The sequence below is a fragment of the Xylaria bambusicola genome (assembly GCF_022495145.1).
Source record: "Xylaria bambusicola strain CBS 139988 unplaced genomic scaffold F5B22scaffold_79, whole genome shotgun sequence".
Taxonomy (NCBI): Eukaryota; Fungi; Ascomycota; class Sordariomycetes; order Xylariales; family Xylariaceae; genus Xylaria; species Xylaria bambusicola.
This window is the reverse complement of record NW_025953632.1, coordinates 125,315-149,487: the sequence shown is the minus strand read 5'-3', so window position 1 is coordinate 149,487 and position 24,173 is coordinate 125,315. Positions and strand designations below refer to the sequence as shown.

The following is a 24,173-nucleotide window of genomic DNA, read 5'->3' as shown; positions in this document are numbered from 1 at the left end:
CTGTACATTAGGTACCTACCTATCAAGTACCGTATGTGCCTGGGTAGGTAGTAGCAGATCAATTTCAACATCATAAAACATACAAAGTTTTAGATCGCATGCTTTGTATGTGAGTTCAAATCTTTGAGCTTTTTTCTATCTCAATTCTATAGTAGATTGCTGAGATTGTGAGGTTCGGAATGTTGCCATAGGGCATGTTTCATTCACTTTAATACATTAATTAATGCCTCAGGCATCAGCACGGTCGAAAAGATGCATAGGTTGGCGATTCATATAGCAATTCTTCTGACGGCTATTTGTTGCTATGGAATGTTACTTCTTTCTTTCCCCTTTTCCCCTTTTTTATTTTTTCCCTAACCCGTTTTATTCTTTATGATTTTCTTTCCTGTCTCCCTCCAGCTCGAGGCTGAGAGGGTAGACCACGGTAATACTATAACTCAACGCATTTGCAGAAGAAAACAAATTATGATTACAGATTAAACGCCTCTCCCAGTTGAACGCCAACAAAACCGCAACGTTTCTCACCCCCAGCTCATGGAAGCCCTTCCGGAGTGCTCACTTTCAATACCAGGTCATCTGTCCGTAAACTGCGTTCTGCTCTGTATTCCAGCCTCCCCATGATCTCTGTGGCTGAACTGGATACTTGGAGCCCCAGATGGCGTAGTTTTCCTGTGCCTCGCCGTACCACTGGGGAGCTTGGTTCGGGATGTAGAGGGGGATGTATGCCGTCGTATATGGGTACACGGCCTCGTAATAGGGAGGCTCATAGCCGCATGGAGGTGGCGTAGCTGGCACGAAGGGCCAGCTTTCGTAGCTTCCCCTAGAAGTGCTAGAGCGAATGCTCCACCGTCGTCGCATCTTTCTGCCCTTGAAACGACCAGATTTCGCTGGCCTGGGCTTCGACCTAGCCTTGCATTTGGGCCCCGAGTCTTCCGGTTTGGGAGGAGGCTTGTAGGTTCCGTGTGCGATTACTATTTCGTATCGCCTATCAGTCGCCTCCGTGTAGATAGGTGGAGACTTTGGCTTCACGGGAACTGAACTACCACTGGAAGCTCGATCAGGAAACCGTGATGCATCGTTTATAATTCTTGAGACATGATCGCTACAGTTAGCCGGCCTTTGGATGGATGTTTTGAAGTGAACGTTCATAAGAGAGGGTACAATCAGGCTGGCTCGCTTGGTCGCTTCCACAAGGACTGGTTCTCTTAGGGTGTCTGAAAGAAATGTCAGTATATGTTCAATACGAAGGAATAACACTGATCATACGAATCACTTTTTCGAAGTTGTTATACTTATGGACAAGAATCCACCCTGCGGTCGAATTTGGACGAATCTCAATATGCTCCAGTCTTTTGACCACCCTCTTCAAATGGCACCATACATCCCTGAAGTTGGTGCCTAGCTGCAACTGATAGTTATTCTAGTTAGCCATGTAACCCCAAAGCCATACGCCGCGACTCACGCCATAAATAGGTATGAAATAGTATTTCGTTTGTGATCCCGGTTGGACGGTGACAGTGTCCATGTCGGATTCTTGGATGTGGGAGATCGTCATCTGAAATTTGCTGTATGATGTTGTTGCAGAGTAAAGTGATAGGTTTAGACCAATTCTCAGGAAATTTGAAAGTAGCTGGAGAGAGTGAGAGCGATAGGTTCAAGATTATACTTAGGAAGCCGACGCACTTTATATCAAGAACTAGAGCAATCAGTTGGCTGCTCAATTTATTTGGAGGATAGCTAGTATGATTGTTGATGTTGTGGTTGCTCTCCCAGTTGTCGGTGGCGTCTGGTGGACGGTTGCACAAGGCTTCATCAACTGACCCTTACCTAGACGTACCTTGCTTCTCGTCTCACGAGCAGGGGATCCTAATCACTACCGGACAATACTTTACAGACAGGGGAACACCCGTTACACCCTGTTTTGTTCTTGCGGATATACCCGTTAGGCTAAGGCAAGCAACAGTGAAGTTAAGCAAACCCTCAGTCTCATACTTCCCTGTGCGAGATATTAGCGCCGAAGTGGGATTCGCTATGGGAATAGAGCAGCAAATATATCCATACGGCAAATGCAATATCATACGTTCAAATCTTGTTAGTTAGTACCTGGGTGATGACACTCACGCTGCTTCTAGCCATTTGGGCTCTTGCTATGGGCTAGTGTTGCGCAATGGAGACAGGGGTGGCATCCCGGCTGCGAAGGGATGCACTAAACTATTTGAAACGAAAGAAGGCAGAAGACGGGAACTATGCGGCTTATTTGAGGCATCAAGAATGCAAGGAGAATGCTATACTTGTATATCGCTACCACAAGCTTCAATCCCGTCAACCAAAATATCCTGCTGGGCATAGTAGTACCCGATAGTCATTGTCAGTTATAGCTAATCCAGCAATGATCAGCTATGAAACCCGTGCGCCCACCAAAAGTGTCAAGTGAAGTTTGCTTAGAGACTCGAATACGCCATCAGTGATCCCTGACTGGAGGGAGTACTTGACACTTGATACTCAATATGATGTTAAGTGAGGGTCAGCCTCACATACAATAACAGTTGAGAGAAAATTCAGCCTGTTTGTCTGGCGGGGCTTCGGGATTATCACTAGACGCGATACGTTTCGGTACCGAAGCATCTCCTGATCTGCGCGTGTTAACTTCCTTAGAATTATCATAACACTGCTCATATAATTTATATTCGGTTTGTGTGATCATTGGAGCTCGGTCATGTCACTGACTTTCTAAGCTTGATCATTCACTGAAGAATAACGGAGATACAGGACTCATCTAGATAGAAGATGTGCATGGTGGCTTGAAGACTTCAAGCCGAGACTTAGGCCATGAACAAGGAGTTTCTTTATTGCAGCCTTAAAATCGTGACACAACATTCTATATGTGTGGACTTAAGCGCTGCGAGGTTATTACCGGTGCCGGCTACCGGTCCCGAGGAGATTCGCCAAGGAAATTTCCCCTTGCTGAGCTGTGCTAATTGAAAATCTATATAACTCATGGGGAAGATAGGAAGAATTATTCTTAGAATCAAAGTCCCAGCAGGTTCTATTAGTCTATCCTATTGAACGCCTCAATGACCATAATAACAACACAGATATTGGTTTTTGGAATTCTGAGTGTCTGATTCACTGGAATTCGCGTTTCCAAAGTAGATCAGCAAGGAAAGAAGCAATTAGACCCTAGTGACCCAAATAGATCTCATAAGAGAATTACCCACTGCCACTACATGCGGTTAAGCTAACGCTACCGGCATGACCACTGTTTGTTTGCCCTGGCAAAGGCATGGGAGGGCCAGGATTATTTATTTCCTGGGTTCTTTCTAGCCAAAGATAGAAAAGTCAATCGCTGTACCCTTGCTTCAGCATCGTTGAGGCTTGTTCCAGGGGACTTTTCTATCCCTTTTCCTCCCACCGGTACAATTCGTTCCTCAACAATCTTGTAATCACTATATTCATAACGTAATAACTATAATGCTTCCCCTCTCTTGGCCTGTTTAATATCTGCTCCACTGCAACGGGAAGCCAATCTCATTGGAGGCTAAAGTCAGTTTCCTCACGTATCTTCATTTCCATTACATACTGTTTTAGCTACCCACCCCCACACAACAAGACAGAGAGGGAGACAAGGGGCAACTCTTGATTGCTGCTAAATATACCTGCTAGAACTCAAGTATTGACTAGCTATAATCTTCCTGGTGTTATTGTAATACTAATGGGATCTTGGCTCTATATTTTGGTAAATCGGATCGTAGCCCCATGACAGTGGTCCCAAGACAGCGTCCAATGCACCTTCACTAATATCGAGCTGCATAGAGCCATGTGCTTCACGCTGAAGACTTGTATTGATAGGTACATTCATCTCATCAGCACAACAATTATGTACGGAAAACATTGGGAGGTCCTTTCCTCAGTGGCGGCCGCATAGACCTCAGTCACGTAGAAGCCGGGCTAAAGGCTACGGTAGTACATTTAGCTCTCTCACCGCCTCGGGAAAAAAGAGCGTGAATTCGGAAACTCAAGATTCAAAGTGTAAGACTCAGCAAAGTTTCTGATCCTTGCTCTTCACAATCAAATAAAAATAATGTGCTATTAGAAAAGCGTATAATCATGTCCATCCAGCTCAGCTTGTCTCTTCTAGCCTCGATTCGGTAGAGATTGACGAGCGTGCCAAACAGCGAGGTGTGGGAAATCGAGCTGCTAGATCAATTGAGCGAGGCTGAGGAAGGGAGACAAGAGCTATCCCTTAGACAGTAGCTTGCCTGGTAATCTCCTATACCTGGGTGTGATACACCAACATTCGCTCACATAGGCATGAAACATGCATGTGAATGCTGCCGCGTAATGGATGATAGAGTACCCGTAAATGATACCATATTGGACGTCGCATAGGTAGTACAGTTTGCTTACGGGTAGATGGCGAGGGTCGTGGGTACCTAGCCGCGTGTCTCTGTCGGCGGGTCGAGTAACTGTTTGCTCTCCGCGTGATCCCGCAACAATATTATTTGGGATTGTCATGTGTCTCGGGAACGAAAATTTCCTACTGATTCATCAGCCTCACCACAATGGGCAACAATTATGTCGTCAAACTCGTGAGGACTGGTTCATATCAGATTTCAGGCCAGATCATGGACCCGATAGCAGAAGTAGCTGCAATTTCTAACACGACACGACAACATGCTGGTCAGATTAGTAAGGCCTCCAAGGTGACGTGACATGTTGCAGGACAGTCGTTGAATAAAGCTATGTTGGGTGAAGGGCGTTTGTAACACCAGTTATAGATTTTATGCGTGTGGAATATCGTAATTCTCTGAAAAGATGGTAAAACTTAGGTATATGGCCATGAGGTATATTATTCGGTACTATTATTATGGCCCAGAGGAAATCAGAGAGGTAGAAGTTATTGTTGTTACGGTTGCCTTGAAAGCATACTTGCCTCCCTCCATCGTCACAAGAAGCAATACCGGCAATACATTCAAGGTATTGCATAAAAAATGAAGAAGGCTATGCCAAGGACACGGACGCTTGTTCGCAATTCAGCAGTCACGGCTGATATCAGCAATATACTGGTGGCTACGTGCGAGGATCTGAGGTCACACTTCAGTTCCTCCAGGCCAGAGGCAACGAGGGACCATGGCATGAAGCCAAAGCTGAGTTTGACGTATTTCTCGCCAACACCTCTGATATCACGGGCCGCTATCCCATTGCCGGTCCAAGCATCCCCACGAGCCCAGAAGATACAAATGTGATCGACCGCTGGTCGTGATCGATTACCGTAGCCGCCGACTTACCACTTAAGATTTCGAGTGCTACGGAAAATCAAGACGACTACTACACCGGCGGAGAAATAGTCCTCAGCGCACCCTCATCTTTAGTGGGTGATGGACACTGTGCCCTTTTTCAGCGCGACCCATTTCAGGCGCTCAGGCGCTTAGAACTATGAGACAAAAGGAAGATGGAGATCGAGCATTTGGCGATACTGCGACACATCAGAGCGGCGACAAAACGGCGTACGACAATATTGGTAGTCTAGCATAGCCCGTCATGGTATGGTTTGGCACTGGATATCTGCAACCGCTGTCTTGATGTCCCCTTGGAAGAGATAACAATAGGATAGCCTCAAGAGGCACCCGTCATGGTATGAATAGAGAACCACGACGAGCTATTGTATTCAAAATGTCGTATATGTCGGGTGCTTACAACAATCAAGCCCATTTCACTTGACGAAATAGCCTGCTCACTTCAAACCTACTCGGCTAAGGTAATGTTTTCCGATATGGAGTTCGATCATTCTGATCTGCGCGACAGCATCCTTCTAGGCATAGATGCACAAAAAGAGAGTCCCTTTATAGGACTAACTCATGAGGAGTTCGATTTTGGAGTTCGACACATTCAGGCTAATGCGGTTGACATCAACTTTTTGAAGCGGTGCTGGCATTATTGCAAAGAAGGCCGCAGTCCGTGTAGTAGTACAACGCCATCTATTTCTCTTATGGGTTGATCAATATGCATGTTTCTTTTATCCCTTTTCACATATCCCCATGCCCGGACTGTTCTTCATATAAATACCGCCTTAGTGCATCGGCCAGGACAATGCTGCCGATAAACATGAACAGATTTCGCAAATGAACCTCATATATTGTAATGCGGCCATTACTCTTATCAATGCCGCTAGTGAATCCCGGAAAATATGGCCTTCCTGGTATCAGTACTGCCCCCCGCTACTAGCAGCTGCAGGAGACATTCAAACACGCTTGCTTCGTCCAAAGCTTCCCCGATATCTCGCATATGGTGAAAGCCTCACTGTGGTTTACTCGCGGCTGGACAGTCCAGTAGGGCTTTTTTGCACCCGGCCGTATTATTTTTACGGACTACGGAGTCTCATATTTGGGCCATCGGATGCGTTGCATGGAATAGAAACAACATCCTCTGGACCAAATCACTTCGAAGTCGCTACTTCCACTCAAGGGGATAATTCCAATGGCTGAGAATGATAACACAAAGACCTTTGATCTCGAAGTAAAACTTGAGGCCGGCTTCAGATTGGATACCAGAGTATAGTGACCGAAACTTTACATACTCATCGGATGCATTGGATGCCTGTAGAGACATATTGAATTACTTTGGAGGTGTGGAAAAGCCCGTATTCTCCATTTGGTGACTCAGATATCCCGTTTCGATCCAACTACCTAGTTATATATTCGAGCTGGGATGGCGGCAAGAAGCCTCGACGACAATAAATAATATCAATTTCCCCAGCTGGTCGTTCCTAGCCTGGTACAGAGCAGTTTCCGCGGAAGCTACACGTATTGTGTCTAAGAGCCTCTATCTTGGGCACTACCAAGAACCCTTTTGGAACCCCAAGATATTGAGCGTGTGTTGGGAGACCAGAGGTCATTGCGCGAAGAGAACGATAGCCGTCTACGGTATCTGCACTTCAAAACTAAAGTCATTTATTTGTCGTTGGTATACAACGATTGGACGACCCAGCAGAAGAACCATCGTACCTGCGTTCGTTACCTTACATTGGGGGTTTTAAAGTCAGAGTATTTCGATCTCATTCCTGCTGGTTACCATGCATCACTGAGACTTGCATCAAACTTTTATATGCTCACGTACGTTTATTATGACCGTGACACCCTTGGCTGCTCAGGGAAAATCGGTATTAAGTTGGATCCCGAATACATAAGTGACGTTGGTCCCGCCTAGATTTTCTTCGGCATCAACTTGCTAATTCTAGAAGATCATGGGGGTCTTTATGAGAGGGTTAGCGTGACAAAGTTTTCTTTACGAGGCGACGCCAACGTTTGTGTGGCCTTCACGGACGCTGCTGGTGAGCTATTAGATTATATGGATCTGGTAACCATTCTACCCTATTTCCTCATAAAGAGGGAAGAACGCACTGTGGTTATTAGTTGAGACATCTCCAACGAAATAGCAATACTTGGAGGCGTTGCACTCGACCGCTAGATAAGCTATCATGGCTTGCCATGTGGGCTTCAAGGACCCCACACTGAAGCAACAATAGGTACTTCTGTAGGCGTCAATTTTTTTGGTTATCCTCCTCACACTACATTTTGGCCGCAATCTGCCAGGTCCAAATTACACAATTAATAATACAATGACCACACAAAAGCATAGCTTGTCTAAGGCTTCTGATCCGGAACAGCTTACCGATGGGCCGACGACGGAGCGTGAAGTGAGCCTGCCACCGAATGTCTCAATCTATGCTGGGCCGAACAGCGCAGGGCTTCTCCGCGCCAGCATCTTCACCCGACTGGTAACAACAGTTCAAGACCCGACAAAATTAGCCGCGGCGCTAGGATCAGACTGTGCTACATTCTGCCACCAATACCAAAACGTCGTGCTCATCTTCGACGAGGACCTGGACCGTCACCACGAGCATTTCCGCCAGGTGTGCTTGCGCCTCAAGGACAACGGTGACCTAGGCTTAGATTATGGTCGGTGTATTTTTGATGTCGGAAGCTCTCTGCACGCTGGCTTTCAGATGGATAAGCTACAGGGTGGCGCTATTAGTAAGTTCTGTTGCAAGCGTGCGGTGCACAGGTTAATTAAGGATTGAGGACATGTGTCGCTAATTTCCGAAACAGTGGTTGTTGATTTACAGGATCGCGACGATGATGACGGGGAAGATGACAGTGACGCCGAGGACGATGCCAGTCTCCTTGCGGCCCTAGGGGAGCCAGTTGGTGGTGCCGTCGCTTCTGAAAGCTCACAAGCCTGAGAGATCATCAATTATCAGGCCTCTCGTAGCTATTGATTTTATCGGAGTCACGGCATTTAGGATTTCAGTAATGCATGACAAACATCTCGTCCAGCATACTGTGATCTTTTGTTAGGTCAGATAGGGGCTCTATAGACGAAGAGGTTAGTTAAAAGTAAAAGCTGGGCAATAACAGCAAAATGGCTCTGGATCACACACTATCATTCTTCCTCGCTTCAACGACCTGGCGCCGAAGAACGAGATCCATCATACATGTATCAAGTTCATCAGCTTCCACCTATTCCAATTCAAGACGCCGAAACTGCTCAACAGCCTTGCCCATAGCTAGACTGATCTCAGAGGTCACTGTATTTCGGAATTTGCGATAGCTGGGATGAATATGTCTCCATTTCCTGAGACTATTTGGCAACTGGACTATTTGAGTTCCGCGCAATAGTGTCACCGATATAGGCTACCTCCTCCTTTGGAAAGACGCCGCGGGGAGGAGGAAGAGAGTTACGTGACCCAGCCTTTCCACAAACTTGATTCTGCAGCTCATTGATCGCGTATCTTGTCACCCCGCCAGACCACAATGATGATGGCGGACACGACAAGGAGGATGCAGAAGAATATGGGCTTGTGAGACATAGCTTTCAAGAGCTTCCGAGGAAAAGGATTAGATCAAGAAAAGGGCGAGACCTAGCGGGCAGAATATCATCTTACCTTACTCTTCCCAATCATGCACAGGTCGGCAAGGCAAGGATGCAGTCAAAGATGCAGTTGAGTGGAAGTGCATACTTAGCGTCGGGGAATATGCCTGAGTGCTTGAGTGCTTATCGCATCATGACTAGCGCGGGCTGTTTTTGGTATCCAAAGTACTGCTTGCTGATCTTATTGTGCATCGAAGAAAGCACAATTGACTTTTCCATCCGCTTACGCGGAAGGACACATCCACATTCTTCAAATCGTGAAGAGGAGGTTAGAAGTGAAGTGGAAACCGCCCCAGGCGGCCTCATTAAACACGACCTTTTCAAAAGTCCCAGATGGTATCAATGGGATAACGAGCCAATAAGACCCTTGGGAATTAGACTTCTTTACAATACAACATCCAAGAGCCTCATATGCTCATCGCCTGCAGCCACCCTGACAATGCCTGCAGCGCACATAGAGTGCGCTGAGTATAACACGCCGGGAAACGGGAGTTGTTTGAAGTCATTGGCAGAAGCGGACAAACTCACGCCGAGCAAATTGTCAGTCGGCAACGTTAATATCAGAAATACAGCTCTGCTGAAAACCATCCGCCGAAACTTTCACAATGACTCCGAAGTTGGCTCGGCCTCAGGCGTGGTCTAGACGAAGCAGAAGACACGGGGGATCTTCAAGATCGTCGGCCACGATCTCTACAACATGTCCTGGCTCGCCCGGAGAAAATTATTACACAGATGGTCTTAATGCGCTACAATTCGTTGTGATGAAGAGGCGAAACCAGTTCAACCTTGAATATGACAAGTAATTTCCCTCGGATGTTATAACCATACTCGTAACCATCAAGTATATCATGCCGCCTATTATTGCATTATCATACCCTCCAAGCTCTTCCTTTAATTACCCTGTACAACAAGGGAAGGCATAGACTGCAGGTTGGAAGCCCTTCCCATAGTTATTTTAGACAGATCTATGTATAGTCACTTACCACATATGCGCTTTCCCATGTAATAATACTATTCCATACCCTGAATAAATTTCGTTTCATCGAATATCAAGCTCGACAACGCCGTTCTTCGTCGTGTCGTAGAAGTCCATTATCGAAGTACATAAAATCAACATCTAAATAACCTAGAAGGAAATGTACAATACGTCTAGTCAACATTCAAATTCCCAAGAGTAAATAGCAATATAGTAAGTGTTCTACATCTGAAGGCTGCGGGGTTGGCTAACTAGTGAAGTTGATTGCAAGCACAATGCTCCCTTTCATCGAAATCCTTCTGATCCTACTCCCAATGAGGGCAACTGTGGAACTTGGCGAACGGCAAGTATCTGCCAGACTCAACCTACCCTTCGGCACGCCGCAAGAACCGGCCGGACTCAGTACTAAAGATAAATTCCTTTTTTACTTCTTTCATCCACGAAGTCTGCTCTGGTTCACCCTCTGGGCTCTGTATATCTCAGTCGCCAACACCTACTGGTCCGAAGATTGGAACTACACGCTCGACCCCAAGTCCCTCTTTGTATGCTGGGCTTTAGGCGCGTTGGTGGTGAGGGTTAAGGTACTCGCCATGGATCTAGGTTAACTCGCCAACGAACGAGGGAGACCTGCAAGTGATTCGATACCTACAAGGGAAATGTTCCCAGCCCGAGTCTCAAGCACAACCCTTTTAGGTTCTCGTTACGCCCCATTGCTATAAGGGTAGTATGGTATAATCACAATCAGCGGGGTTACGGCAGACACTGGGTAGGTATGAAGGACGATGAGTGGTACTAGCGGGAATTGTATTCCACTTAGGAGATGCGACAACTACAGTTCACAGCTTACAATAGCGGTATTGAAAAAATTGATTTCACTTTTGTAATCTCTAACAGCGGCCTTCGGCGGGTTTCCTCTATGTTCTGCCATGCACTCGAGACCCCGACACTGACTACCGTTGAGTGGATGATTGTGCAAGTAGAATGTGCCGTTCAAGGCTATGATGTGTCACTGTCCTGTCGCAGAACACTGCCAAGCCTAGGACCACCCTAGACCACCATACACCACTCCAATACGATCTTACATATGTCTTCTACAACTGTTCCCTTACATAGCACATTCTCAATTTCTATGTTTGTAACACAGTACACGGGTCATAGATGTCGACGGGTTCTTGGCAGATACCCGAGAAGTGTGGTTAGACTGGTGTCACGATAAGATCGACCCTTATCAGCAGCCAGTGACCGTAGGTAATGGGCGAAATCAGCCTCTCCAGCAGCCAGCAGTACTGTAGCATCGCTGCCCGCCACAGACGACCTACCGTACCTACAAAACATACCACTCTGGAATCAGCAACTTCCATACATCGCACGGTTACTTGATGTGAGGTATTGAACCGGGGAGAGTAGGCAGGGGGTGAACCAGAGTTCTACGCCTGTCGAGTCACCTTGTCAGCCGTCGGGGCAAGGGTTCCAGCTGGTCAGCAGCGCGTCAAGTATGTCAGCCAGAGACTCCTCTCGAGTAGCAGATGACACGTCGTGCGTGTTACAATCAGCGAAGAGTTATATCATATAAATGATCAGACTGACATCAAATGTACACTTGCAACCCCGTGTTTAATACCTTGAATAACGATATCAACGTCATTGTCCTATCTTGCTGTCGCTCGTGGCAACGCCATGCAAGCCGCAGGTATGCTCCCACCAGAGTCTCCACAGGACAACCAAACCATGGATGATCGCAGGCATACGAGCTCAATGTCCCAAGACGTCTTAAGTAAGAATTGGCCCATCAAATCAGTATTACGCTGATTCGTCTTTGGATTAACGAGAAGCTAGGTATAAACGTGAAACCACCTGGAATCCCAGCCCATCTAGTGACACAGCGGGTCACACATGCGCAGCAGCATTCACGAGAAAAATGGGAAGAAATGAAGCCAATTATCCAAGAACTATACATGGATCAAAGCTACTCCCTCGACATTGTGGTGGGGATCATGGCAAAAAGGCATGATTTTTACGCTACGTAAGGCCTTTTCCCTTGTTGCTAGGTCATACCATACTCTGTCTATTTCCGTCATGAAAAAAACTGGGTAGCAAACCTCGCGATCGTTGTTGACTGGCTTTATAGTAACAAGATGTATAAGACGCGATTCATCCGCTGGGGTTGGCGGAAGAATCGACCTCGGAACAAGCCAGATGCATATGCGCCCTCTGTTCAAAGCCGAAAAGGGGCAAGAGCAATGCCTCAGTATACTATCCAGCACCTCAGCGCACCGGATATTCTTAGAGATCAAGAGGACCCTATCTCAATTTCGCGGAACCACGTAATAGACGTATCCAAGCTCCAAAGCTGGTGCTCATCCTTCACCAAGACAAACCCAGGCCCTTCGTCGAAAGACTACGCTTCTATGACTCGCTACGCTTTGGCAGAGGCTGCGTTCTCAGACATAGCTCTCCAATTGGGAAGGGGCAGGATTAATGGCGCATTCCGCAGTCTAAACAAACTGTTCGACGCCATGATCGGGAATGACGTATATCTCCATCCAAAGCATCACACCGCCTTCTGGGTGTTGTGCGACGGCATTTACAACGCGTGCACCCTCGTTCAAGACTCTAACTTTCATCTGCTACGCGAGCTCCTCTGCTTCCTAGCCCGAAATGCCTTGGCTTCCTTTCAGAAGTCTGCATCAGCCTCATCGCATTTCCGAGTACGATTGATTATGGCACTGGTACGCATGAGTCGGGACAACCCCAGTGTAATGACCCAGACCTTCCGTACAGCGTACCTAGCGACCGCCGAAACCCTAGAAATGAAGCTCGGTCTGAGTCACCCTGTTGTTCTAATTACTTGGCTCGATTACTTTCGGTACTTTAACCTCCCTGTCGAACCCGCTAGAAACCTTGTATCGCGGTATCTAGCGGCTCTAAACGAAGTAGAGACTGCTACTGGGCGCGAGTCCGATGCTACGATCAGCTTTTTACACACCTTCATCATCTTTCTTTTTTACTGTGTTGGTGATGAGATCCAAGCTCGGCAAAGACTAACTGATTTACTAGAGAGGATAACCCATCGCGTTGCAGCTCAGACCTCTCCCACAGCCAGCAGTATTCATTTCCAAAGGGCATATGCGTTTGGGTCATTGTTGCAAGGCCTCTTTATCCTTGAGGACCACTATGATCTCGCGCATTGCGAGGCAGTGGTAAGACATACTAGCAAGTGGCTGAAGCATTGCGGCGGAAGTGACGCATCTGTGCATGCCATGATGCTAGATATGGATCTTTCAACCCTAATTACAGCCTGGAGGGTAGGAAAGGACCTCCGGCATGCTCCATTGGTCTACGCGAAGCCGAGAATTGAAAACGCTGGGGTGGGATCGCCAGCACTTAGTACGCTGCCATCGTTGAGAGACACGCCATAGGAGCATTGCTCTTGCATATACTAGGAATGCCTACAGCAGATACACCATGATGTTTGTTTTTGGTAATCTGAATTCACAGCTCCGGTGGAAGACACAGGACCTTAGGTGCGAGGAGCACTAATCTAATAGTTTGATCATGAAGATTTTCAATTCAACCCGAACTTCTCAGTAAAGCAGTGTCAGGGGGTCTTGAATCAGCGTCTTGTCACCCCCTGGCTCGCCAAACTACTCTCATCATAAACGACAGTACCCCCAACAACTGTGAGAACGGACTTCAACTTCTTCAACATCTCATCAGAAACACTGAAATAATCCTCGTTCAGCACAACTACATCTCCAAGCCGACCAACCTCAATCGACCCAAGGAGCCCTTCATCCCGGCCCCCAAGAAACCACTGATTCGCGCGCGTGTACAAGCGCAGCAGCTCCTGCCGACTTAGCAGCTGACCGGCATTGATCACCTGGCCGAGCGCATTCTTTCCCGTCGTCGCATAATACGCGTGAACCCACGGATTAAGCGGCGCAATCTGCATCCCATCGGCCCCAATCCCAGCCGGGATCCCACTTTCCAGGATATCTCTAAATGGTGGTCCAGCTGCACGGCCATTACCCGCCAAGTACTGCCATCCCGAGAGATTAACCCCGCCGCCAATCTTCTTGAGCCTTTGCAGATACTCGGGGGTGATCAGAGGTACATGAGCAACCACCCATCTCAAATCCTCAATGCTATTGTTCGCATTGATTGCCTCAAAGGTCTGGATTTGCGACTGGAAGTCAGTGCCAGTCAGCGAATGCACTTCAAGACGCCAGCCCGCCTCAGCTACGCGCCTCGCTCCCTCGGTGAAGAACTGTCCGCCAGCATAATCCGTAGTGATGAACTCGCCGATACCCCCCGTGCGCACCATATCACTACCGAAGAATTTAAAGGTATTCAAGAGTCGTTGCTGCACAGTAGACACGTCGGTACTATCGTCCATGTGCAGAAAATTGATCCGGAGGCGAATAATCCCTTCCTCGTCGTCGTACACAGATAACCAGGGCAGATGCATGGAATACAAGTCCTCGTTCGCAGCGCCGTCAGACGGGGTATCCGTCTTCGGAAACGCGCCCTGGTCAAGGTGCGTTGTCACACCCATTGATACCGCATACATCATCGCATCATGGACCCCGCGCTTGCGATCCGCGAACGTGAGCTGTTTCCTGAGTGCTAAGAGGGCCTTTCCATTGTTCTCCCCAGAAGTAATGGATCCGTTTGCACTGATTACGGGTGGCGAAGCAAGGGATTCGAAAAATGCTTTTCCGAGACTGTTTGTTGTCGCTGGGCCTGCGAAGCTGTAGGAGATGAAAACCGGATGATTGGGTGCGGCGGCGTCAAGCTCGGCGAGCGTTGGGAGCCGGCGCTCTGCGAAGTGGTTTGGGTGAAAGCCACCGATGGTGGTAATAAAATTCCCTTGAGGGACACCCTTGCCGCGCGACTGATATGTGCTTTGCACATCGGCGATGGAGTATGCATTCTCTAATGGAGTGTGGTATCCTGGCCTGTTTCCTAGCAGAACAATGTGATTGTGGCTGTCAATTAGCCCGGGGACTGCGGTGCGGCCTTGTAGGTCCACGATGGATGGGGCGCCGAGGAACTTGCTGAGGGCCTCGGCTTGGCTGTCTCCGACGTAGACGATCAGACCGTCTTTGATTCCTACAACTGATACCACCTCCTCCGCTTCGCTCATAGTATGAATACTTCCATTGCTGAGTATCAAGTTTCCTTGCAGTGAGCTGCTGGAGCTCACATGGCATGCGAGTAGCAGGAGGAGAGCTTTAACGAAAAGGAACTTCGTGAGGGAGATACTAACAAGGTCAGCCATTTTGATCCTGTCTAATGATAGTACGGTGTACCCCATACCACTCATAATGGCTATGTCGACAGCTAGCTACGTTATATATACTACATTAGGTTGATGACCTAACCTACGCCGCTTACTTAACTTCTCCAGATTCTTATGCATCGCTTTTCCGGGGTGGTTGGTTCTCACTCAGCGCTGACTGACAGTGCCGCGGTAAATAAGCCGGTATTTGGAGTAATAATTCGGCAAGTTATATGGCCGAAAGACCTCTACAAGGGTCGCCTGTAACTCGTCTTTATACAATCTGGTTGTTATGAAGCTAGGACACTTTAATCAGCCATATACGCGTTAACTTGACAGTAGATATCACACTAGACTAAATGATGTGCAATTCCGTCCTTGAAGATTATGCTATTAGTAATCTTTGCCGTTAATTGAGCGGTCATGCAAATGAATTATCATGATTGGCTTCTGAGCTTCAAGCCCAGGCTATCCTGTTTTGTCTGGATGCAATTAGCCTAGCGCGCGAAGTTGGAACTCTTCATGTTACATCAAACTAATAGGGGAATGTAAAAGTTTCTCTGAAGAGGAGACTTGTTGCTCACTACCTTAGATTAATTAATTCTTAGGTTATCATGCTATGCATAGTATCTATGCCCATTATAATAGTATATTTCTAGATATATCGCAGACTTGTCGACGTTAAGAGCCGCTGTCCCTAGACAGCGCTTGGCGCATAGGGTTTATCTTGTATCTGATACTGCCCTCTAATGGTGTTACACTGCCGAAATATAATGTCCCATGTACCATGAACGACTGACTTCATTATAACACTATGATATCATGTCTCATAAGAGGTGTTAAGTAACACTTTCAATTAACAGACGAGGCCGTTTTCTGCGGTAATCGCCGCATGGCCCAGTTTAATGAATCTCCAGTGTAAGACCATTGTGTGCATCCTGCTCCAGATACACAATACCGTCAGTATCCCGATCATCTGCCTGGATCTTGAATATCATCGTCTCGGCACAATCTACATAGCCCGCGATGTGAACTTGCTGTGTCTCAATCGCGACCCAGCCCGTTGTCTCGGGATGAAGAAGCGGTCTGCGTTGCTCGATTGCTTCTTCTACTATTGGCAGCATGTTGGCCCAGGTAATATCACCCTCGGGAAGGCCTGAAAGCTGCTGTGCAGCGAGTAATCCGTTTCTTGCCACGACAAACTCTGTCCGCTCGGGCTTGGCGGCCTGCTCCCAGCGAAGAATGCAGGTTTGCGCGTCGGATGGAATTCCTTCAAAGATGACGATGTTCTCTAGCACGGAGACGCCGCCGGCTCGCAATACTTCTAACTGAGTCACTGGTGGTGCGAATTGAGTTGGTGATATCGGGAATATCTGGTACATGGTGGGTTCGACGATGATAGCTGCCTCGCGCCCGGAGAGTGAGGAAGGAGACGGGTTGGGTCTTGCCTCGCCCGTGAGGGCTAGACACGCGACTAATGCAAGCTTCTGGATGAGGTTCATCTTTCTTGTGGTTGGTTTCTTATGAGATATGATCTGGTTGTCGATGGTAGACAGAGGAGAAGCTGCGGGTTGCTATGAAAGGGGCCTTGCACGTGGGTATTTATATTGACTGGATATCCAGTTCACCCCAATGAATGGCTTCGATGGCAGCGAAATGGAATGGAGGGGTAGCAATACCGTAGGCACCTAAAACCACTTTTAGAGGGACAGCTATAGCTTAAGATTTGGCCATCATCTCTAGTGGTCAAATCGACTTGAACTCTATACGCCATGACCTCATATGGGTTGTCCAAGACAGTCTCATATTCCTTGTATCCTGGGGCCTGCCGGCTAGCTAAGCCTTGGCATGCTGTGCGGTGCTTGACGTGCAATAGCTTATTCGTTCCCGGGAGGACGGCGAGGACGAATACGAGGGACGGGAAGGGTGACGAGAATAAAACAAGCATGCAGGTCTCATACTGGAATGAAAAGATCGTCTACGCCTTGCTCCTGTCACCCACTTTTGTATGACCGGATATGCACGAATATATGTTGGTGTAGCCGCCAAGCTTTATATGCCACGCCGACTATGGTAACTAATACGGTGCGACACGCTGGACAGCATTGATACGCATCGACGTGGCTCGGAACAATGCTTGGCAGTGTCAGTAACTTTCCCGGCCTCTCATGATGCTGAATTGAGCCGGCTCTACTGTATGACTTAAAGGAGAAGGCGCAAATTCTTCGAATCTATCATGATTAGAGTCGCGTTCAATTGCAACGACAGATATGCTTACTCAATATATACCGGCGCAGGTATGTTGCAAGGTAGTTGATTAAGAGCGAAACAGCCATGGATGGTCTCATAGTCTTGTTTGAGTGCCAACGCTCGAGACAAAATTGTCTTATGTTAAGTTGCCAATAGTGCATCTCCCGCTGCCTCTATCTGAGTCAAGGTGATGATCAAGCTTTGCCGCTACCATGGGATGTATTTCAAGGTGTCCTCAGCTGTATATTCGTGTTCTGTATAACCACGGAAGCCTACCTACCTACCTATACTTATCTAGAATCATATTGGACGATAGCTGTCCGAGTTCTGTCAAATCCTCTTATCTCACAACCAACTAGGTATCACCTTACCCCAGAACACTGCCTCACTTTAGATGGCTGGCTCGACGTATTTACCGCCCGATAACTTGAGAGAGGGATCGATAGACTACGATTTGCCCAGGCTCAAAGGAATTCTTAGTACCTAGATAGGTCACTCACATAGATAAATAACTACTACCTCCTTGATAACAATCTGGTACTGAACCTTGGCGGAACATGCCGTCCGGATAGTTTTAGGTGCTTACTTGCTGTAATGACGAAGATCGCGGGGATGGAGGAGATGGAGGGGATGGCGGGGCGATGTGCGGGGCAGATTTAACCTTCGTCCCCAGTTGCTCTAGCAACTACCAGCCCTCGTCAGCCATCCACACCAACTGTTACGTCGGGATCTGCAGCTAAATTAGGTGCCGAGGACAAGCCAACACTTCCGACTGGTGCGGGCATCATCGTAGGATCCTCTCCCAGGCAGACCCAGGCGACCCTTGCTTGGCCTTTCACTTGACTCGACCAATCCATAGGAGTCAAGTTTGGACGTTGCCTGTCGCCCGTGTGTGACGCTCTTTTACGCCTTGACGCGATGATCGCCACCACCACCGTGACCGAGACACAGCGTACGACAGCCAGAATACCGCTCCGAGGCGGCGTCTCTCAGCTTCATAAGCAGGCAGTTCTTAATCGCATACGGCCCGCCCCTCTCGCCGAGAAGTCTTCACAGACTGCGACCATAAGCCATGTCCAATCTCCTCCGTATACACAACTCCACCTCGGGTTATTCGAGATCGGAAAAGCCCTAGGCAAGGGCAAATTCGGCCGAGTGTACCTTGCCAGACACTGGGGATCAGGCTACATCTGCGCCCTCAAAGTGTTAAACAAGGACGAAATTGCCCGCGAAGAGGCCGAGAAGCACGTGAGACGCGAGATCGAAGTCCACAGCAACCTCCGCCACCCAGGCGTTCTCGGATTCTACGGCTGGTTTCACGACTCTCGCCGCATATTCCTTATCCTCGAGTACGCCGCGGGCGGCGAGCTATACCGGGTTCTGCAGAGCGTGGGCCGCTTCTCGGAGCGCCGTGCGGCGAAGTACATCGCCCAGGTCGCGTTGTCATTGGATTACTTGCACGGGAAGAATGTCATGCATCGCGACATGAAACCCGAGAACATCCTCCTCGGATTACACGGCGAACTGAAACTTGCTGATTTCGGGTACAGCGTCCATTCTCCTAGTAATAGGCGGGAGACGCTGTGTGGTACTTTGGATTACTTGCCGCCTGAGATGCTGCAGTCGCGGAAGGAGAGTTACACGAGGGCCGTCGACCAGTGGACGCTGGGGGTCCTAACATACGAGTTTCTTACGGGCAAGGCCCCGTTTGAGGATAGCTTGCCGATGACGCGGACTCGGATCTTGAAGAGGGATATGAAGCCTCTCCCTTCCTTCATATCGCCTGAAGCTAAGGATTTTGTCGACACGGTGAGCATGTTTCCCTTTTCGTCTGTTGTTATTCCGCAAACTCTTAATATTCATTCAGTGTCCGCTTCAATCCACCGTATAATGGATAACATAAAGTTAACTGATCTTGAAGTTACTGGTTCTAGAACCGTCAAAACGATTGCCGATTAAGGATGTCCTCCATCATCCGTGGATCGTGAAGAATACTATACTTTCGAATTAAAAGTTAGCGCGTGGGGTCATTTTAGAATGCGACGCTCAGAGCATTTAGATAAGATATAGACTTGAAGTTGGGAGTATTATGGGGTTATGGCGTTTTTAAGATACCAGCGACTCAATTGTTGCATACGAATTCCCATGACATTCTAGGTTGCACAGCACGGTATGGCTCGACTAATAGGGCAGCTCTGTTGGCTTGCAGTATATTGGCGCTGGCTTGACATGTGCTATAAAGTTCAAACTTTTTCGTCTCCTTAACAGCAGCCATAACGGTCAGGAGAGGGGCTACGTCGAATTCCTCTTGTTCATCGACCCAAAGATTGGAAATATTAATCTTCGAAAGGAGGGTGCTACGCCATTGTCCGATGTTCTCGTGAGAATAGATAATCCCGCTAGCCTATGGCGCAACCATGTGAGCGCTACTGCGTTCAAGAATGGGGTCTACTCTTTGGCATTTAGTGACCTTCACACCGGGAAATATGATTCCTCCAAGGTACTGAGTACCGTGATACCGGTAGCTGAGCTCGACGCCACCACATAGGCTCAGGGAGGCACATGGGCAGTCTCCCGAGCAAACGTTAGTCTCAGTTACACTATCTCTAGTAGTGAAAATCTAACGAGAGAGATAACCATCACAAGTAATGATTGACCAGACTAGCGTCCCTCCTCCTCACTTCGGATGAGAAGAAACAGGATATAATATGTCGTACGCAATAACTTCAGCTATGCTAATATAACACTTAGTCCCAACACTAAGACAGAAGTACTCCTGTTTTTGAAGGCGCTATCTGTGGAAAAAAAGAGAGAAAAAACAAGAAATTGAAAGAAGTTTGATGTTTTATTATACGTATACAGCTTCTCAGTACTTATAAGACTTTTGCTAAATCAGTACCCTAGTGTTTGCTAATTGGTGAGTTCTAGTGTGTAAGTAGGTAACCATGAGCTGCGAGCGTTACTATGCCTGCAATTGTTCAACCGTTCTGAGACCACCTAAAATGTGATATTGACGTGTGACGCAGGTAACTCATTCGCTCCAATAAAGAAAGACCATGTTAATTTTTCATGATATAATATGTCAAGGCTCATATTCTGTGTTTCCTTTCAATTCTCGATGATTGAAACCATTTTTCTGATTTTTCTACATTCACGATCGGCACTAACAGTGAGACTGGCGATGCCGATACGTCATAGACTTTTCATCAATGAGCCAAACATGAACACTCAACAATCACAACTACTTACAAAAGATGATCCTAAAGCTGATACCGCCAGTTTGAACGGCTTCAAAAATGTGACAGATAACAGTTCTGTGTGTTCGCGTCAATGCCATCGTTGCTCAGACCAGCGGTCCGAAGCGCTCTCGCCCAACACCCAACTCATCGCCTGCAGCTTACCTCTTACAGTAATGCTGGCTACTTTATCTCCCGTTGCAACAAAGCTTCGCCACTCATAAAGGTATGGTCGATAAGCACCAGTAATCACTATAACGCGACAAAAAGGAAGATGGGGGAGGGCAAGAAACACGAGCGCAGCGCGTCCTCGGACTTGTTGAAGCACCCCTCTACAAAACGGGCGAAGGAGGTCGATTCTACAGACAACCCTTACAAGAAACTCAAAGAGCGCATTGAAGCGCACTCCTCTTTGTCAAATATCAAACCACGCACTGTTCTGCACTGGTTCCGCTCGAAAGATCTGCGGGCAGAGGACAACCGCGCGCTGCACGCCGCATCACAGCAAGCGCGCGAAAGCGGAAGCACCTTAATCACCTGTTTCCTATACTCACCCAAAGATCTACAATGGCATGGCACTTCACCCGCGCGGTCAGACTTCATGTTCGAATCTCTGCGTCTAGTGCAGGAACAACTCGACGGTCTAAACATCCCACTTATCATCCTGGCCGCTGAGGAACGGGGCCAGAAAGGTGAGAAGATCATGGAGTTTATTGCGAAATATGACGTCAGCCACGTGTACGCAAATTATGAGTACGAGGTCGATGAGATCCGGCGGGATCTGGATCTCCTCGATCGCATCGAAGCGGACGGAAACGTCCACTTCGACCTGCACCATGATCAGACTGTGGTCGAACCGGGGACCCTCCTCACAGGATCCGGGGGTCCGCATAAAGTATTCACGCCGTACCATAAGGCGTGGCTAAGTACTGTATCCGAGGACCCAAGTCTCATTGACACGGTTGGCCTGCCATCTGCCAACGACAAAGCCGCGCGACAGAAATTACAGGAGTTATTTAGGTCCCAGAAGACTTTCCCAAGACTCCCCAAAGACAAATTATTCCCATCCGATGAAGATCGTGATCGAATACGCGGTTTGTGGCCAGCAGGCCACGAAGCAGCCATGAAACGTTTACGGAAATTCCTAAACGAGAAAGTGGACTCATACGCGAAGCACCGCTCCATCCCGGCCGAGGACAACGCATCGCGTATGTCGGCGTACTTCGCCGCAGGCGTGGTATCGGTACGGGAAGTCCTCTCCACATCGCGCAAGGAGCGCAACAGCGGCAGCGCGGATTTCTCGTCTTCAGGCAATGAAGAGGGTCTCGCAGCATGGGTACGCGAGCTCGTGTTTCGCGAGTTTTATCGACATATGATGGTAGTGACGCCGCACAACAGCATGAACCTCCCGCAGAACCTAAAGTTCAACTTCGTGGAATGGGAGGAGGATGATGATGGATGGCGCAAGTGGTGCGAGGGCACCACGGGCGTTCCCTTCGTCGACGCCGGCATGCGCCAGCTGATAGCCGAGGCGTACATGCACAACCGTCTGCGGATGAACGTCGCCTCGTACCTGCGCACGAACCTGCTTCTCGACTACCGCCGGGGCGAGCGGTGGTTCGCGGAGAACCTGGTGGACTGGGACCTATGCAACAACACGCAGGGGTGGGAGCCGAGTTACACCGTCTTCAACCCCATCTCGCAGGCCGAGAAATGCGATCCGCACGGCGATTACATCCGGAAATACGTCCCGGAGTTGAGGGACGTGAAAGGGAAGGCTATCTTCGATCCTTTTCATCGCTTGGATAAGGACGCGTTCGAGAAGTTGGGTTACCCGAAGCCGCACGTGGATTGGAAGCAGAGCAAGGAGAGGGCCTTGCAGCGTTATAAACGGGACATGGCGGATGCTGACCCGTGAAATATGCGAGGGTTCAAGGTGTTTTGAACTGGTCCGCGGGGATAATATATATGCTGACGACAGAATTAATGATGGATAATAATACACGGTACGCGCTCGTGGGCTAGTGGCAAGCTGTCACCCGTAGGGCCTAGATATAGAATAGCCGTTAATGCTGTGATTCAGACCTTTTTTCACATCCCCATTATACGCGAGCTTTAAACAGATAGTTATTAGAGGACTCGGTGGCTCTGAGATGGCTCACTAAGTCTCCTCATGGAAACCCATTGCTTCATCTTTTGAACAAGAGAGTCGCTCAAACCAGTCCTTGCTCAAAGCACGTGTTCCCAAGGTCTCTCTTCCATCCTCAGCATCATCTCCCTGTTACTTTTAGGTAGAGCAGAGGCACGCGGCAGTCACTAGGGGCACAGGGCGGAATTCCGTGATACTCTTGACAATTGACAATTGACCATGCTTTATCTTGCTCTGCTTCTATGCCACTGTGAGATTTTCTTCGCCGCTCTCCTGCTTCATCGGGGGGCATACTTGGTTCTACCTGAGTGTTGCCAATCAGGAATAATATTGCGGATGTTGCTCTGGTGATGGTATAACAATATGGAATGACTTTGGTGTACTTAGAGAATGACAATAGAATCAGGGGTTTGAGAAAGGGGAAAGGAGTACCGCCAAAATGCAATTTCAGTGCGACAAATGCCAAGATCTTATCCTTACACTTGCTTGCGCAACCCTCTATGAGCAGGGTTAAAACAAAATAAACAGCGGGGAACGTCATCAGGTAGATGAAACCAATGGCAAGCTTCGTTCTCTTTGAGGGGTCTGACAACTGAATACTGACCGAAGAACAATCTACTATGCAGATATCTAAGATGCCTTATTGCTTGATCACCGCATAGCGGAAAGATCTTTGCTGCCTGGCGGACAAAACGGCGGAATTTGGTAATAGGGCAACTGAATTGACCGCTAACTCCGCCGGCCGGCGGACTCAATCAACAGGGGCCAGGCACCAGTTCCACCCAAATTCCCATGCAACCTTACTCTAACTACCCTAACTCCTCGCTTAGAGTAGGAAGGTTGGTGTAACCCTGCTCCATGCCTGAAGATATTTTTGATGTCTAGAACACGGAAACGGAGATCTGGTGGTACCGAGCCCGAGCCTTGCGACCGAGTCCATGGACGGGCACTAGTTTAGTAGATGCATACCATACCACACTAATGGGATTAGTGGCGATGAAGAGATTGCTGAAGTTTTGTCAAATCTAAAAAGTTCCGTATGAATCGAACCTAGTGTAGTGTACACTGGCACAGGGGACGCCACAGTATCATCGTATGACCAAGGCCTGACATGACCACCCAGTACTTAGCGTACACTAAGAACGGCCTTGCGTTTTTTGAGTCATACCTATCTACAGTACCTATTCCTTGTGTTTCTCGGTCCCTACGATGCTGGCGAGGCTGGCTAGGTAAGTACTTATTTATCCTTTTGTTAGTCCTCTTTTGCAACGGATGAACCCATCAACTAGAAAAACTAGAAAAACTTTCCTGGGAAGAGCTTTCTTCTCAATGAATCATGCAATCACCAGG

At 48.1% G+C, this 24,173-nt stretch overlaps 9 protein-coding genes across 9 annotated transcripts; 6 read left to right on the top strand and 3 right to left on the bottom strand.

Annotated features, from left to right (window-relative positions):
- Positions 1–561: 561 nt before the first annotated feature.
- F5B22DRAFT_661837 (uncharacterized protein) lies at positions 562–2,153 on the bottom strand (the record flags this gene model as incomplete). The annotated part of the gene is made up of 3 exons (XM_047980394.1): positions 1,463–2,153; positions 1,267–1,408; positions 562–1,214 (listed from the first exon to the last, which is right to left on the bottom strand). Exons 1-3 carry the CDS (start codon positions 1,553–1,555, stop codon positions 562–564), a joined length of 888 nt encoding a protein of 295 aa, XP_047825377.1. The 5' UTR covers positions 1,556–2,153.
- F5B22DRAFT_629057 (uncharacterized protein) lies at positions 1,203–2,357 on the top strand (the record flags this gene model as incomplete). Its single annotated transcript, XM_047976455.1, has 2 exons — positions 1,203–1,225; positions 1,425–2,357. A coding segment is annotated over exon 2 (344 nt), but the record flags the coding sequence as incomplete, so codon positions are not given.
- A 2,205-nt stretch (positions 2,358–4,562) lies between these two features.
- Positions 4,563–5,263, top strand: F5B22DRAFT_652052 (uncharacterized protein; the record flags this gene model as incomplete). Its single annotated transcript, XM_047979554.1, has 2 exons — positions 4,563–4,703; positions 5,057–5,263. The coding sequence occupies 2 exons, from the start codon at positions 4,563–4,565 to the stop codon at positions 5,261–5,263; spliced, it is 348 nt and encodes a 115-aa protein (XP_047825375.1).
- Positions 5,264–7,618: 2,355 nt separating this feature from the next.
- Positions 7,619–8,242, top strand: F5B22DRAFT_652051 (uncharacterized protein; the record flags this gene model as incomplete). The annotated part of the gene is made up of 2 exons (XM_047979553.1): positions 7,619–8,033; positions 8,109–8,242. 2 exons carry the CDS (start codon positions 7,619–7,621, stop codon positions 8,240–8,242), a joined length of 549 nt encoding a protein of 182 aa, XP_047825374.1.
- A 3,171-nt stretch (positions 8,243–11,413) lies between these two features.
- F5B22DRAFT_538805 (Clr5 domain-containing protein) lies at positions 11,414–13,443 on the top strand. The gene is made up of 3 exons (XM_047972814.1): positions 11,414–11,681; positions 11,744–11,930; positions 12,036–13,443. Exons 1-3 carry the CDS (start codon positions 11,585–11,587, stop codon positions 13,324–13,326), a joined length of 1,575 nt encoding a protein of 524 aa, XP_047825373.1. The 5' UTR covers positions 11,414–11,584; the 3' UTR covers positions 13,327–13,443.
- Positions 13,444–13,484: 41 nt separating this feature from the next.
- Positions 13,485–15,813, bottom strand: F5B22DRAFT_629053 (amidohydrolase family-domain-containing protein). Its single transcript, XM_047976454.1, has one exon. The coding sequence runs from the start codon at positions 15,231–15,233 to the stop codon at positions 13,521–13,523; it is 1,713 nt and encodes a 570-aa protein (XP_047825372.1). The 5' UTR covers positions 15,234–15,813; the 3' UTR covers positions 13,485–13,520.
- Positions 15,782–16,936, bottom strand: F5B22DRAFT_538772 (uncharacterized protein). Its single transcript, XM_047972813.1, has one exon. The coding sequence runs from the start codon at positions 16,688–16,690 to the stop codon at positions 16,091–16,093; it is 600 nt and encodes a 199-aa protein (XP_047825371.1). The 5' UTR covers positions 16,691–16,936; the 3' UTR covers positions 15,782–16,090.
- A 24-nt stretch (positions 16,937–16,960) lies between these two features.
- F5B22DRAFT_640141 (serine/threonine-protein kinase) lies at positions 16,961–19,449 on the top strand (the record flags this gene model as incomplete). Its single annotated transcript, XM_047977813.1, has 3 exons — positions 16,961–16,987; positions 18,390–19,247; positions 19,360–19,449. The coding sequence occupies 3 exons, from the start codon at positions 16,961–16,963 to the stop codon at positions 19,447–19,449; spliced, it is 975 nt and encodes a 324-aa protein (XP_047825370.1).
- A 1,499-nt stretch (positions 19,450–20,948) lies between these two features.
- Positions 20,949–22,592, top strand: F5B22DRAFT_652046 (DNA photolyase, FAD-binding/Cryptochrome; the record flags this gene model as incomplete). The annotated part of the gene is made up of 1 exon (XM_047979552.1): positions 20,949–22,592. The coding sequence occupies one exon, from the start codon at positions 20,949–20,951 to the stop codon at positions 22,590–22,592; it is 1,644 nt and encodes a 547-aa protein (XP_047825369.1).
- Positions 22,593–24,173: the final 1,581 nt, after the last annotated feature.